The sequence below is a fragment of the Copadichromis virginalis genome, linkage group LG15, assembly GCF_057382275.1.
Source record: "Copadichromis virginalis isolate Kocher_CV1m ecotype Utaka linkage group LG15, C_Virginalis_male_GT1.1, whole genome shotgun sequence".
In the NCBI taxonomy this organism is placed as follows: Eukaryota; Metazoa; Chordata; class Actinopteri; order Cichliformes; family Cichlidae; genus Copadichromis; species Copadichromis virginalis.
In genome coordinates, this window is record NC_140632.1 from 11,453,838 (window position 1) to 11,469,897 (window position 16,060).

The 16,060-nt window shown below is 45.3% G+C and overlaps 1 protein-coding gene across 3 annotated transcripts in view; it reads right to left on the bottom strand.

The window, feature by feature from the left end:
• Positions 1-16,060, bottom strand: part of stxbp5a (syntaxin binding protein 5a (tomosyn)) — a 108,798-nt gene that overhangs the window by 37,039 nt on the left and 55,699 nt on the right. For all 3 annotated transcript variants that reach the window (XM_085431897.1, XM_085431896.1, XM_085431895.1), the window contains exons 7-8: positions 4,365-4,428; positions 2,850-2,933 (exon numbers count right to left, since the gene is read on the bottom strand). In XM_085431897.1, the coding sequence (XP_085288023.1) occupies positions 2,850-2,933; positions 4,365-4,428 (148 nt within the window). The remainder of the gene's footprint in view (positions 1-2,849; positions 2,934-4,364; positions 4,429-16,060) is intronic.

Consider the following 16,060-nt stretch of genomic DNA (forward strand, 5'->3'; position numbering starts at 1 on the left):
GCCCGTGCCAGCACTTCATTTGTAATTTTACACCCTCTCATACTGTTTGGGTGAAATTTGGCCCGTTTTGATATTTGACAGCAGCAAAAAATATCCTAAATTGACCCAGAATACAAATGAAAAGTGAAAATATTTTAACATTTTGTACTGTTACCTTGTACATTTAGGCTGTTCTGGGTCAAACTGAACCTGTATCTATTTTAAATGGATTTTAGAGCCACCAGTGTGAGTAATACCAAGGGAAATGGTGGTTTTAGGAAATCTTGAAATTGTATTTTCTTACGGGACAGTGGTGACAGAATCTAAGGGGGATTTTGACACTGTAACAAGAACTGTCTGTGTTAGCCTGAGCTCCTGCTGAGACGGGCACCTGCTGGTCTTTGAAGGATAATGGGCAAACCTTGAAACAGCGAAACAGAACAGAATACGGTGTACATAAGGGGTCAGGCAGAGGTTAGAGAATTTCTTGAGAGATGGTTCCTGGACACTTGAGATCTATAACAGAGTGATGCAGTGGTTATCACTCTCACCTCACAGCAAGAAGGTTCAGTTTGAAGTTAGAGCTGGGCGATATGAGATTTTTTCATATCACGATATGTTTTTTTCATTTCAGGCGATAACGATATCTATCACGATATAAGCCAAATAACTATATTTGTAAGATTTAAATGTGCCGTTGCTCACAAGTAAAATGTGAAATAATCAGCAGCTTGTTTTTATTTAAATATTTATTTCCCATAATAAGTTCAACAGGGTAGATGTACTTAAGGAACATGAGACTTTTTCAGATAAATAAAGGCAAATATTGCAAACTACACAAAAGGCAGCCGCTAAAGCGTTTAAGTTTCAAAATAGAACAAACGAAACAGACTAAATTGTCAATTCCACTTAGAAACAAAATATTAATTCTAAAAATAAATCTTAGTTTGTTTTACAGAAGAACAGACAAAACTGACTAACTTTTGTCAATATCAAACTGAGAACTAAAAGGAAATTCTCAATCTCTCCTTGTTGTATAGCTGAGCTTTTCAAACAGTTTTAACAGTTACTTTAGTCTGACAAAAGCCGAATGACGAATTAGCGCTTCCAGTCAGAGACTGAGGCTACGTCCACACGTACACGGGTATTTTTGAAAACGGAGATTTTCCGTTTCCGTTTTAAAAAATAATCCCGTCCACACATAAAGGCAGAAATGAAGGAAAACGCTGCTATGAACATGCCAAAGCAGCAGGTGGCGCTAGATTCCTAACCGTACCGAAATGTTGGCCAATCAGAAGTCTAGAAGCCTCGGTGGGAAAAAGTAAACAAAGCTGGGGCATAGAAGCAGAACCGAGTCGTATGTGTGGACGGACAGTAACTGTGTGTATATGTAAGCATTTAAACACTGCAGAGAGTAGAATTAACAGTAACAGTATTGTAGAAATTCATTTCACCGAAACAATAACGTGGCGCACAGTGTGACGCATGCACCAGTTTATTGTATTTCCAGACTTGCTTTCGGCACAATTTACAGTGCACGCTACTCTGTTTTTTGTCAGACTTGAAATAGCCGAAATACCTTCACACTACGGAACTTCTATGGCTCTTCCGTTTGACAATCTCTCCGGCATTGGAACCATCATCTGTTTTCTCTTCGGTCACGCTCGGTTGATTTTTCTAGTCGGCACACTCATTTCCTCCATTACGCGCCGGCTCCATTACCCGCTGGCTGCTTCCCAAACAAACACACGTGCGGCTTGGCACTTGTGCTGTACGTAACAAGTCACGCGACGTGACGCTGCGGCTGTGATTGGTTTGGCTCTGCGCTACTTAATTTGGATTGGCTGACTTTTTTTTTTTTTTGAGGACAAGAGCGGCGAGGTCTATCGCGATAGCTTAATTTCTCTATCGAGTAAAAGTTATATCGCGATACATATCGTTATCGTTCTATCGCCCAGCTCTACTTGAAGTATATGGACTAAAGTGCTGCATGGATGCATATCTCAGGTGGTTAGTAAAACTATAAAAGCTCTACGTGAATGTGAGTACATTACATTTGCATCTAGGAGCTCCCACAACGTAACAAAATAATCTGAGATTAAAACAGAAATCAAAAGAGGGACTGGGTGTTTTGTTTATGATACAGCAGTGAGAACAGAGTTTAACATTTACAGAGGTTACATGTGTTTTCCATGATTTATGTAAAGCAGGACATAGTACTGCATAAGAGTAGATATTTTCTCAAAAAACAGTAGTAATTAAGGTTTAATTATCCATTAATTGTCCATTTTTAAGTCTAAATTTCCAAATAAACCTGTAGATCAAAACTTGATTTAGACACTTATAATGAGAGAATTCTTGGCCTGTGTCAAAATGGACCCAGACCATGCTGTGAAGACATAAAATATGAACAGTGTGTGAGGGATAAAGAGGAAATACTTTGTCTTTAGCTTGACAACACAAATCTAGTTAGTGATGGCTTATTTAAAAGTTATTCTCTTATTAAGCAAATTCTGGCTTCATCCTACTATGAAGTCAAACCTGACAGCCCCCCTTTCTTATTGAGGTGAAGCAGAGACTAGAAAGTTTTATCTTTCTTATTTTATCACCCTGCCAGCACTCTTTTTGTCCTCCATTGTGTGGTTTAAAGCACAGACAAGAGAAAGGAAACACAGCTGTAGTAAAGTATTTCAAACTCAGGTAGACACACACACACACAGACCAATACACACATTCACAAAAATGTATGCAATTCAGTTCAGAATATGTGATTTCACTTCCAGTCCTCGTATTACATTTTCTTAAAATGGAAGTCAAATGAATGCTGGAAATCTATTAGAGAAGAAAAGAAATCTGGGATATTTGCCTACCTCATCATATGTGTAGCGATAGTCTGCCTTCTTTGATTTGAGATCCCACAGGACCACGATCCCAGACTCAAATCCAATTATAAGCTGGAGAGGAAGAGCGACAGGCAGTCAGTGAGATAGGTAGGAGAGATGACAGACAGGGGGATAGAAAAGACCCCATGATGGGCAGAAAAAGAAGTAACGGTAATACGTTTGACATTCAAGCACAGCGTGAAAGGAAGTCAGGTGTAAGAAGACTACAGCGGCTTAGGAAAAAAAACCTGCCCACCCTACTTCACAAAAAATGATATCAGATAATACAAAAAGAGCTGTAGAAAAAGAACATGATGCTTTAAAAAAAATCTGAGCTTATTCACAGAAAAATACTTCCCGCACTCAGTCTCAAAAATCATCAAAAATCATCTGCATTTGTGTCAAATTCCTCTCATCAATTAAAATAACCAAAACAAATATATACAGTAGTTGTCCTCCAGCACCTCATGGGTGCTGTCTTGTCAACTTATATCCTTATATACTTATCACACGCTGTTTAAAAGGCATGCTGATACATATCTGAAGAGTGGTCAAAGTGGTCAGCACAACCTGCATTCAAATTAAAGTATACTCTAAATGGGGCTACACTAAAAAACTAAGTAATGCTTTCTCTTGACTCACCCCTTGTTTCTTCATATTTTGCATCCGAGGTGCCAGACTTCCTGTAAATTATTTTTAAAAGTGGGCTTAAGCTGTAATTTTCCTGGCTTTCTGAAGCTCTTTCAAAGTTTTTCATTGTGCACTGACTGCTTTTTCACTCATTGGCTTTCAATGAGGCATTCTTAAGGATAGGAAACAGGAAGAAAGGGCCGAGATGTGCCAGTTTACACAAGAACTGGCCTGAAAATTAGAGGCAATAGGTCTTATGGTGAGATCAATACCAATTTAAAAACTCTGGTGCAAATTATCATCAGTACGCTGAAAAGTACCCTCAGATGTTGATCCACCATGCAATATCATCTGGAAAGTGTCTGATTGGCAAATTTCAATATGGCAATGATCCCAAACGCACTGCCAATGTAGTAAAAACATACCTGGACAGATTAAATCCAGGTGGAATCAACCACGGAACATTATCAGTCATGGCCTCAACAAAGTCTGGACTTGGACATTGTTAAAGTACTGTGGGATCATGTTAACGGAGTCCTTTAGGAAGCCTGGAGAACTATTCCTAAAAGTTACTCAAATAAATTACAAGAAGTGTTGCCTAATAGAGTTCAGGTAGTGTTAAAGAATAAAGGTAGTCACATTAAATATTGACTTTCAAGCTTGTTAAAATTTTATAATCTGTTTGCTTTATATACTTTATATACTGTGCAATCCCTGTATGTTTCCATGTTTTAATAACTCGCTGCACATTTATCCAATTTCTTAGAAAAATATAAAGAATTGTGGGGTAATTCAAGACTTTTGCACAGACTTTTGACCAATGTAAGCTTTGCAAGATATTGCGATTGGGTGCAGAAAGCCGCTGATTCTTACCTTTCCTTCATCCATGGGGTTATCACTTATGTGAACAACTGGTCCAGGATGAGCCTTAGAGGACCTTGTAAGAAAGATCAAAAAGACAGACAGTTTTTTTTCCCCTTTAAGCCAGGATGGAGAAGACAGGCATCATGTAAGATTTACTAATATGACATGGTCATAGCCCTCATCTTAACCCCTAGTGAGGGTTAAGATGAAGACCGAGTGTCTTTGGACTTGTCGAAGAGGTCTGCTGGGAGGACAGAGCTGTCAATCATTCCAAGGCTCTAAAAGGCCGTACAAAGAAATAAGCTTCCTGAAGGTTGTGATGGATGACTCTGTCAGGCCAGGAAGTCCCCAGTGGCTATGTGTATGTGCATCCACGTGCTGATATGTGTGGCCATTTGCATGTCAGTGGAGATGATAGAGCAAAAAGTGCTCGACAGCCTCTCCTCTCCCCCTGCTGTCTGTGCTTTACCCTCCAGACAGTCTTATGTCAAAACTCCTCTTTCTGTGAGCCACATGGGAGCCAAATGTACCTAACCTGCCCTGCCTTAAAGAGATGATGTGGACAGAGGATTGCCAGGCAGGGTCACTGCTGAAAAAAGTGGTGACTCTTGGAGCCTGAAACATATCCCCAGCACCGTGAAGCAAGGGCAGGGATGCCTGACAAAGAGAAGGAGAGGAAGGAGCTGCAGCCAAATGTAAGTAATGCAAAAATGAGGCAAGGCAAAGTCGTTGTTTTGACCTATGCCTTTGCATATTTGTGACAGCGGAGGACACGCTGATGACAATATCAAAAATGTAAAAAAGATGTACATATTTCACTGGGAACATATTTTGGATGGAAATCAATTAGCAAGGGATGAATGTTAACTCTGCTCATTCGATTTAGCTTAGTATATTTCCATGAATCTATGAATATAACCAAAGGGCAATAGAAGGGAAGAAGAATAGACAACAATGTGTGTTTGTGTGTGTGCTTGTGTGTGTGTGTGTGTGTGTGTGTGTGTGTGTGTGTGTGTGTGTGTGTGTGTGTGTGTGTGTGTGTGTGTGTGTGTTAGAAGGTAGCAGTTAGTGGGCAGGCAAGCAGTCATTCAGTCATCTCTATATTTAGCCCGTTAGTGCTGGAGCCTTATTACCTAAGCTCTGCTGCAGCCAGAGTTGTTGATTTATCTAATCCCCCCTTCACTGCCTGTGTCTCAGCGAACAGCAGTCCACACCCGTGCACACATTTGTGTGTCAGTGCAATTAAGACACATCTTAACATCTACCCCATCTGTAAACAATCCCCCTCAATGCCACAGCAAAATAGTACTCTGTTGCCAAACTACAAACTGCAAGTTCCCCTCCGTCCCACATGGTTTACTTGGGGTTTTAGGGTTTTTATATATAATGTTCTCTGTGCTTCCCTTGAGACTTCACAGCAAATCTATTTTGTTAAAACCTGTTGTCGTACAGTAAATAAACCAGAAGTGAACATATTTACAAAGTTCACAAAAAACCCCAACACATTCAGGTTTGGAGATAAAGGAATCACCATAGCAACAGAGGCAGGATGGGCAGAGCGCGAGCAGGCTCCCAAAAATCATCCACAGGCAAACACACACATGCACACACACACACACACACACAGATACACGGAATGGTGAGATGCTATACTGTGCATGTATGCCACTGTATTTGTCTCAATATATGCTTGTGTGCGCAGAGTATGCTTGTATTCTCATAGTATGTTCGCATTTATCACATTCTTGTCTTTCAAAAACTAAGTGAAGGTTTTATATGTCACACAGACAGACACGCACACACACACACACGCAGAACCAACAGCAAGAGTAAAACTAAATACCCCGTGGCAAATATAATGCTTGTTCAGAACGTCATAAAATCTTGCAATCCCCCCCACCCCGATACCTTCAGCCAGTCATCTATTATAAAGCCTTACTGCACCAAATCCTTCTCTGTATATCAAACATTCTCCCTACCCAGCAATGCCTTTAGCGCATTAAAGAAAATGGCCTATTACAATACATATGTTGCATGCATGCGCACGTGCACTGTAAAGCAATTGTCTTTGCGTGTATAATGAACACAGGAGTGAGGGGGTATTTAAGCACTTGTAAAGGTAACACCTCATTGAATTTAAAAGCATCTCCTCGGCGCTGACACACCCACATTTCCTCATTCACACGCAGAGAATATAGCAGTAACTGAACTCATAGGACGGTATAATTTCAGATATTATGCATTTAGAAATGAAAGCACAAAAAAATCATCGAGCATACCTATTCAACAGCTTAACTCCAACACTGACTCATGCCCACACAGTGAAGTCCTGAACATCTGGTGTCATCATGGGTGACAATCTCTCAGGCTGCAGAGGCGCAGTCAGCATGGCAGTGCCTCTGCGGCAACATGGCTTGAATAGCCTATTCGCAGCCTGCTGATTTCTTATGTGGCCTGATGTGACCTCAACAGACCACGCGTGTTGTATGTGTGTATGTGTGTGTCTACTATAGCGTCATTTTGTGTGATTCTTTATGTAAGCATTCATGACAGCTACATATTTTTCCAGCATAGGATCACGTTCCAGACATCAGTCCTGGCTTAGCTATACTAATTCTGCATAGAGAGCTGCTTCCTCATCAAAACTGTAGCCTCCTGAAAGAGACCAAAATCAGCAGAGGCAGCCATGAAATGGTAATTGTTATATTATTGGAACAGATTTACTTTTTTTGGAGACGTGCTCTCATTCATCTTCTTGCCACAGGTTAGAAAATAGGTGACACATCTCGGATCCGTTTCTTAAAAATGAAGCTACCACTAGACATCGATTGGCTTAGCTGAGCACAGCTACACAATATCTGCCAGAACTCGCTCATAATCCCAACATCCGATGGCATAAACCCCTATAAAAAGGTAACATGTTTTTTTTTTAGAGAAAGAATAAATTAAATTTTAATTAGTGACATTTAGCGTTACTGCTAGGCTTGGTTTAAGACAGGGTAGCTGTTTTCTGCTGCTTTCTGTCTCTATGTTAAGCAAGCATTTTCAGTCATATTTAATGTACAGAAATAGAGTCTTCACCTTCTTCATCTTTCCTAATGTCTTCACCCTCTAGCAGGCCACAAGGCCACGAGTTCCCTCCATTTAAGTTGTCCCCTGAGCTTGCCCTCAGGTGTAGCTCTGACACAACAGTTCTCTTCCAGATAATTCAGGGTCTGCCTGGTTTGTTTTGGGGGGGTTTTCCCCTGGTGAAGTCCAATTAATGACCCAACCATTTAAAACATTCCAGTTTTACTTTACTGCAACGAGAGTCTTCCACTCTAACTTTCCGAAAAACACCAAATACAGGTATTTTAAAAAAAATCTTGATGTTTTACGACCAAAAATCTATTTCTTTGGTACTGAAAAAAGATTAGAACAAGAACCAGACTATAAATATGTGTAGGAACCAAACAAAATTAACCTGTGAAGTGACTTATTTCTACCCTTAATTAAACAGAATATCAAAAGGATATGTATAACAACAAAAGATCACTGTACCGGGTCTACAAGCGGTAGCACAGCATTCCTGAAGTCCCAGTACATGGCTAGGGGGATACTCCCAGCCATAAATCTTCTCTAATCTATTTTAGTACCAGCTGAGGATTTCACACATGCATATAAACAAAGTGTGCAGGAAGTATTCATGTAAGAAATTTTTTTTTAAGATTCAACCAAGTATTTATACTAGCTGCAGGGTTCGAGTGGGGGAGCAGGAGGAAATGAAAGTGGACAGAACAGGAGATGCCTCGGGTCAACATGTTCACGTGAACTACCGGTATGTGTCATAGTAAGCTCTTAACATTTGCTCCAGTCCCACTTCTCCTTGTCTCTCTGCACCCAGTGACTGTTTAGCTGATTTAACACACACCAGCGCACACATAGTCACTGCTAGATACATACAAAACAGCTTCAAACTGTATATTCAAGTTAGATGAAAGGATACGTTGAACACTTAAACATTCAATAACTGCATACCCTCCTACACAACTAGACAAGAAAAAGGAGCTGTGTTAATATCAGAACAGTTAACAGCCACTGAAAAGGATATAATAACTCAATCTGAAATCATGGAGAGATGTATTACAAGTACGGGGTACTTAAAGAATATGCCTTTTTTCAGAAATTGTTAACTTGGTTATTTATTTATTTTTCTTGTCTTTTTCATAATTCACTTTTTGGGGGAGGGAATGTAATGCCACTGGGAACGCAGCAGTGGAGTGATGAGAATGTAGGGGATCCTAATGGAGTTAAGTCTTTGATAGGGATGCTTAGTAGAGCACAGTGGTACACATTTTGCATGTATAAAGTTTGTGTATGCTAATTTATGATTAATATACTGCAGTCAAGTATATCATATATGAAGGATTAGCCTAATTCTATTTAACCTCCTAAGATCCTGACTCTTTAATAGCATGCATTTTTAATTTCTCTTTGCTATTTGGGCTGATCAGGACCTGATGAATGCGAAAACAAAGAATTACATTACTGGCTATTTTCTTTCCTTTCAGACACACCCAAAAAAAAGATTTCCCTGATATTTATTATATTTGCTTGTTTAAGCTCTTCTCGGATCAGCTGGATATTGTGTTTTTGGGGCATTCAAAAACACGTGTGTGGCTAACAAGGAAGTTGGAGAGTGCCTTCCAATGACTAAGGCTACGTCCACACGTACACAGGTATTTTTGAAAACGGAGATTTTCCGTCAGATTCATATGTTGACGTAGCAGCCTTCATGCCTGTAGCACTCAGTCAACAACAGCGCTGTGCAGACGGCGTAGGATGTTAGTTGGTCTAATAGTCCAGTACAATTTCTAACACAGTAGCTTGGGAACAGAGGTGTGAGTCATCCAAATACTCGGAGCACTCGGCCTGGGGCTACTGGCACAGCAACTGCACAATTTGTCTCCAAATAGCAGGGCCCAAAGGATGATGACCCCTGTACACACTGCATCTTATCCTCATTAGAGCAGTCACAGCTGCACTGAGGTGTACTAGGCAGGGCTTGAAATACAATGTTTAGGTTATATTTTCCATAATACAGCATGCAGATAACAGCAAGAACATTTTGGATATTTATGTCTAATGGAGATTTGTTTCATCAGAAAGCTGCCCAAGGTGACACCTTCCTTTTTTCACTCTTAAAAAAAGGCAAATTTTAGAATTTCATACTTGACACCAGCAGGTGTTGTTTGATAAACGAGACAAACAATTAATCACTTTGCTGATTGGATATCTATCACACAACCAGTCACTGCAGATGTAAGTGGAGTGACTGTGATTTTGACAGAGCACTATCTTGGTCTGATGAGAACAGAAGACGCTTTTGTATCTGGAAAGTGACGCTACTAACGCCACAGCTGGCTGAGGCTCAAGAGACAACAAGAGAATCACCTCACACCTCTCTGATCTTCATCAAAGCAAACAACCACCACACACTCATACATTTAAACAGATATGCAAACTGAATGCATCCGCATCAAGTCTGAGAACTGATTCCTGACGATGCTGACATCTTATGCCGTCGATCGAGGCTTGAACCGGAGATATGTCCTCCGACTCACACCGCAGCTTGGGACAAAAACAGCAATACGTGAAATAATATTTTGCAACTTTATTTTCTACAAACCTGAATGACTTAATGTCGTGTGAGATGATGCCTGATAGGGAACAAGATTCATCTTCAGCTCAAGGTAATGAAATGAAAGGTGAAAGCAGATATACTGTAGAGATTTAGATGTGAATGTGATCTTGAGAAAAAGTGGAAATCTGAGGAAGGTATGGAAGCCACACAGGTCAATACATATCAAGAATGTTTAAAGAGATCTAGCATGAGCAAAAAGACAAGTATGGCACGCTTTTGTAATAATATTTGGTTTTAATACTAGAAATCCGGTCGTTAAGTGATGACGTGACGAATCCTACTTCCGGGCCTAAAGTAGTCTGCGTTTAATATGGCTTTTGTGTTGTTAACATGTTTAATGTTATGTATTTTCTTCTATTTAATCTCAAAAAACTCCTAAAACAGTCAGTGATCACTGTTGACCTCCCTCGGCTTTTATTACCACTAATCATTTATTTAAGCTCAGTTTTTAAAACCTTAGGATGTAACTACAGCCCAGCCCATGCAGCAGTATATGAATGACTAATCTCGTATTGTGGCTGGATTATCTCAGTTGTTCTCCTGGCTGAAGTTTGGTCCTTTTACAGCATCCTGCCATGCGATTACATTTGTTCCTGACCACCGAGAACACTCACGTTAACTTTTATCGAGTGGAAAAAAAGTTAGCTTGTTTATATTATGCTAACATAGCTGTGTCGCTAGCGGTCACGTAGCACATCATTATATACCAGCTAGCCAAACTTCAGTAACCCTACAAACGTCACTTCTGTTTAGTTTTCTGTCTTCATTTATGCTGGAAGTGATAACAGAGCTGTACGTTTTAATTTGTTTCCAAAACCCCGCAGTCAGGACATGCTATATTGTATTTAGATAGAAGCTAGCGAGCTAACTTCCTGCTAACTTCTAACTCCGTTAAATGTCATAAATTCCGTTTTCATGGATGTGTGGATGTTAAACTCAATTGTTACACCTGGTAGAGCAGAACGCTGATTATTTTATTAAAGATGAAAGACTTTAGACAGTTCCCTTTCAGTCGATTCACTCGGTACAACACATAAGTATGGGATATCACGCCCTCGCGTGTCCTGGCTGAAGAAACCTTTATTCACGCCTTTACGGCAGATGACGTGTGATGACACGCGCAAGGCCCCGCCCGCACATATAGCCGCTGCCATCACCGTCATCCCTCAGTTCTTACGCTCTTCACCTCGCTGAGAACACCTCTGCTGAGTTGGGCTAGCTAGCTACTGCTAGTTAGCTCCGTTGTCTGCCAACTTGAACCTAGCTTAACTGCCCCTGTTGGTGTTAGCCTCCACCGCCCAGCTGGTGCGTAGGCTGCCCGCGGAGCGCTATTTTCAAGTTTTTCTTGTGCAGCGTTTCGCTTTGCGTTTTGGGAATGGACTCCAAACCGAAGCGAGCAAAGCAGAAATCTTCTGTTCGCCCCTGTCCTCAGGGATGTGGTTTCTCTTTGCACGACAGCGACCAGCACGATGCCTGCCCTGTCTGCCTGGGGATCGTCCACGCTAGGAGAGCGTTGACGGAGCCCGAAGCTTGTGCGTTTTGTCGCCAGCTCCGACGCTCGACCCTGGAAAGACGGGTGACGTTTGTGGAAAGAGTGCTGGGACGCTCGGCTGTCGCACGGCATGACCCTCTTCTTTCCGAGTCTGGAGCCCCGGCTTCGTCCGAGTCCGAAGACGAAAATTTTCAGGTCGATGTCCCCGCGATTAGCTGGGCTGACCACATGGAATACGTTGACGGGTTAGCCGATGACGGACCGGAACCATGCAGGAGCGCTGACGGGCTTCAGCCTGCGTTGAAGCCCGCCAGCGCTCCCCAGGAAGACGATGACGTGCTGGACATCGGCCTGGACATCCATGGTTTGTCGGAGGATGAGCAGGAGAGCTCATTGTCGACCCAATATGCCGCCGCTGCTGCGCCGGTCGGCCACGATGACACCTCTCTTTTCTCCCTGTTTCGCCGTGCCGCTGAGAAGCTGCAGGTGGACTGGCCCTCTCCTCCACCAGCTCGGAAGCCGTCGCGGTTTGCGGGTTTTTTCCTTCCACCGGAGCCCGCAACGGCCAAAAACTGCCTCCCCATGTTCCCAGACTTTCTCTGCGAGCTAACAGCGTCATGGGACAAACCTCTGTCTACCCGCGTCACTGTGCCCGGCTATGGACAGTACATGGAATTGGACGGCGCCGAGGGAGCTGGTTTAGCTAACCCACCCCCTATGGAGCCGTCTCTGGCTGCTTATCTGGCCCCGTCCCATAACCATGGTGTCGGTGGCCCCGCAACTCTGCCGTCCAAGCACTGCAGATTCTCGGCCTCGCAGCTGGAGAAGATTTATCGGGCTCAGGCCGGCACCGCTCGAGCCATGAGCTCCGTCACCATGCTCCAGACGTACCAAGCAATGTGCCTGGCGGAGCTTGGATCGCTGGTTCCGGAGGACAGCCCGCTGTCACCTCTTCTTAACGAGGTTAGAGTCACCACGGATTACATCCTCCGTGCGTCTCGCTGTGCAGCGCTCTCCCTGGGCAGAGGGATGGCTTCGACAGTGGTGGCGCAGAGGCACCTGTGGCTGACCCTCTCCGACGTCCCTGATAGAGACAGAGCTGTGTATCTGGACGCACCAGTGTCTGCGGCTGGGTTATTCGGACATTCACTTGAAGCCATTCAGGCTAGATTCGATCTGAGGAAGAAGCAGACGGAAGCTCTGCGCGACATCATCCCCAGATGCCAGCCCCAGCCCAAGCCCACTGCTAGCTCTCACAGGCCCGCCGCTCCTCTGACAGCTGGCAAGAGACCGGCGCCCACTGCTGGAGTGGGAGGGCCGCCGGCGAGAGCACGTACTCCGGCCCGAGCTCCACGCCAGTCGGCCTGGGGCAAAGGCCGGGAGACGCAGGGAGACGCTGCTCTTACCCCTCTGTTGCCGCACAAGAGGTGCCGCTTAAGTTCTGTTCAGGTTGTCAGCCCCAGAAGGCGCTGCACTTCCCTATCGCGGTCTCCCAAGCACATAACCCCTGCACACGGTTCAGATGTGTTGAATGTTCAAGCGACCACATCGAGTGTTCCCGCTGTTTTTCATTGTTATGCCCCGGAAAAGGTGCACCCAACAAAATGTATAAATGTACATGTTCCCATGTTGCAATCAATAAAGAGTGTTGTTTACTCTCAAACAATCTCAAATGCTCAACCTGCAGGCGAAATGAGCCAGGTCAGGCAGGGGATGCAGTCCCCTGCAGACACACTGGGGGGCGACGGCGCCCCGCCGTCAGTGCTGCAGGCCAGCCGGCTGGCTGCTCACTTCCCTCAGTGGCGCGCTTGCGCCCCCTCTCCGTGGGTGCTGCAAACCGTTGCCATGGGTTACCGGTTGCAGTTCCGGGTCAAGCCGCCTCGTTTCCAAAGAGTCGTGAACACGATTGTCAACCCCGAGGCAGCCTTGGTACTCAGAGAGGAAATACAGGCGCTATTACAGAAGAGAGCAATACGGGTGGTCCCCGCTTCGGAGACGGACAAAGGTTGGTACAGCCGTTATTTTGTCATTCCGAAGAAAGGGGGAGGGCTTCGTCCCATCCTCGACCTGCGAGTCTTGAACACGTACCTGCGAACGTACAGGTTCAAGATGCTAACACTCAGACAGCTCCTGAGTGCAGTCGGCCCGGGAGATTGGTTTGCGACAATCGATCTAACAGATGCTTATTTTCATGTTGCTATACACCCGAAACACAGGCAGTTTCTGAGGTTTGCGTTCGAGGGCGTAGCCTACGAATACCTAGTGCTGCCGTTCGGGCTGTCGCTCGCTCCCCGCACCTTTACGAAATGTGCCGAGGCAGCGCTAGCGCCCCTCAGGAAGAGGGGCATCCGCATCTTGGCCTACCTGGACGACTGGGCTCTCGTGGCTTGCTCCAGAGAACAGGCGGAGACGCAGCTGTCGCGGGTTCTGTCACACATTCAGACACTGGGGTTCTCTGTGAACTTTCAGAAGAGCTCGCTAATCCCAGGTCAACAGATCGCTTTTCTCGGTCTGGAAATATGCTCTCTTTCCAGCCGCGCACGGTTGTCAGAGCACAGAGTGGCCGCGTTTCATCGCTGCCTCGCTCAATTTCAGCTGGGACGCAGACTGCGTTTCCAGACGATATTGCGCTTGTTGGGCATGATGGCATCTATGATCGCCGTAGTGCCGCTTGGGCTGTTGAAAATGAGAGCGTTTCAACGCTGGACTCTCTCTCACCGTTTGTGTGCTTCGCGTCACCTCCGGAGGAGGCTGCCGGTAACTGCGTCTTGCATGCTAGCTCTCCGTCCTTGGAGGGAGCCCGGGCTGCTGCACCAGGGCTCTCGGATTGGGAGGGTGTTGTTTCGCAAGGTGGTGTCCACAGATGCTTCCCTAAGTGGGTGGGGAGCGCTGTGCGAGGGTGCGTCAGTGAGAGGGATCTGGTCCGCGGCTCAGCGCCAGCTGCACATCAACCACTTAGAGCTGTTGGCAGTGTTCTTAGCTCTAAAGCGTTTCCGTCCAGTCCTGCAGGGCCAGCATGTCTTAGTCAGGACGGACAATTCAACAGTGGTGTCTTATATAAACAGGCAGGGAGGAACACGCTCTCTTCCCCTGTTGCAGCTGTCTCGCTCTCTGCTGTTATGGTGCAGTGTTCATTTTCTGACTCTAAGAGCCACCCATGTCCCAGGCCACCTGAACCTGGGGCCGGACCTTCTCTCCAGGGGGGGTCCTCTGGTGAGAGAATGGAGGTTACACCCTTCAATAGTGGCTCAGATTTGGGATCTATTTGGCGAGGCGCAAATAGATCTTTTTGCTTCCAGGGTGAATGCTCACTGCCCCCTGTACTTCTCCATAATCGACCACGATGCACCCTTGGGCTTGGACGCGCTAGCGCACCAATGGCCAGACGTGCTCCTGTATGCATTTCCCCCAGTGGAAATGATATCTCCAATTCTGGAGAGGGTGCGTCGGCATTCCCTCTCTCTGATCCTGGTGGCCCCTTGGTGGCCCGCGAAGTCGTGGTATGCAGAAATAATCAGCCTGCTTGCAGCAAGTCCTTGGCAGCTTCCTCTCCGCAGGGATCTCCTCTCTCAGGCGGGGGGGGAAGTGTTTCATCCGCGCCCGGATCTGTGGCACCTTCATGCTTACCTGCTGAGAGGTTAAACTTGGTTGCTAAGGGTCTGCCACCTAGTGTGGTAGCGACGATTCAGAGCGCCAGGGCCTCGTCTACTAGAGGCTTGTACGCTTACAAATGGCGAGCCTTCGAGCGATGGTGCCAGGACCGCCACACTCTCCCATTTCAGTGCTCTATTGTGGATGTTTTGACATTCCTGCAGGAGCTGTTGGATAAAGGCCTTTCGTTTCAACGATCAAGGTTTATTTAGCGGCTATATCTGCTTGTCATATCGGTTTTGACGGGGTGACACCAGGTGCGCATCCCCTCGCCGTGCGTTTTCTGAAAGGGGTTCGCCGGCTGAGGCCCGTGCTTAAGTCCAGTGTCCCGGCTTGGGACTTGTCTTTGGTGCTGGAGGCCCTTTGTGGCCCTCCGTTTGAACCCGTTGAGTCGGTAGATATGAAACTTCTTTCGTATAAGACCGCATTACTTCTCGCTTTGGCCTCGGCGAAGCGAGTGGGGGACCTTCATGCGCTGTCTGTGCATCCTGCCTGCACACAGTTTTCTCCTGATGGCCGCAAGGTCGTATTGCGTCCGAATGCCGCCTATCTTCCCAAGGTCATGCCTGCATCTTATAGTTCAATGGAGTTTGAGTTGCTGAGCTTTTGCTCCCCTCCTTTTGAATCTGAGGAGCAGAGGAGGGTGCATTCTCTTTGTCCGGTGCGTGCGCTACGCACCTACATTGAGCGCACTCGGGATGTGCGTTTGTGTGACCAGTTGTTTGTCTGCTTCGCTAATCCGAATAGAGGTAGAGCTCTGTCCAGACAGAGGCTGTCCCACTGGATTGTAGAAGCTATCTCGCTGGCATACAGCACCGGAGGTTTTGCGTTGCCCCACGGGGTGGGAGCTCATTCCACCAGGGGGATGGCGACCTCATG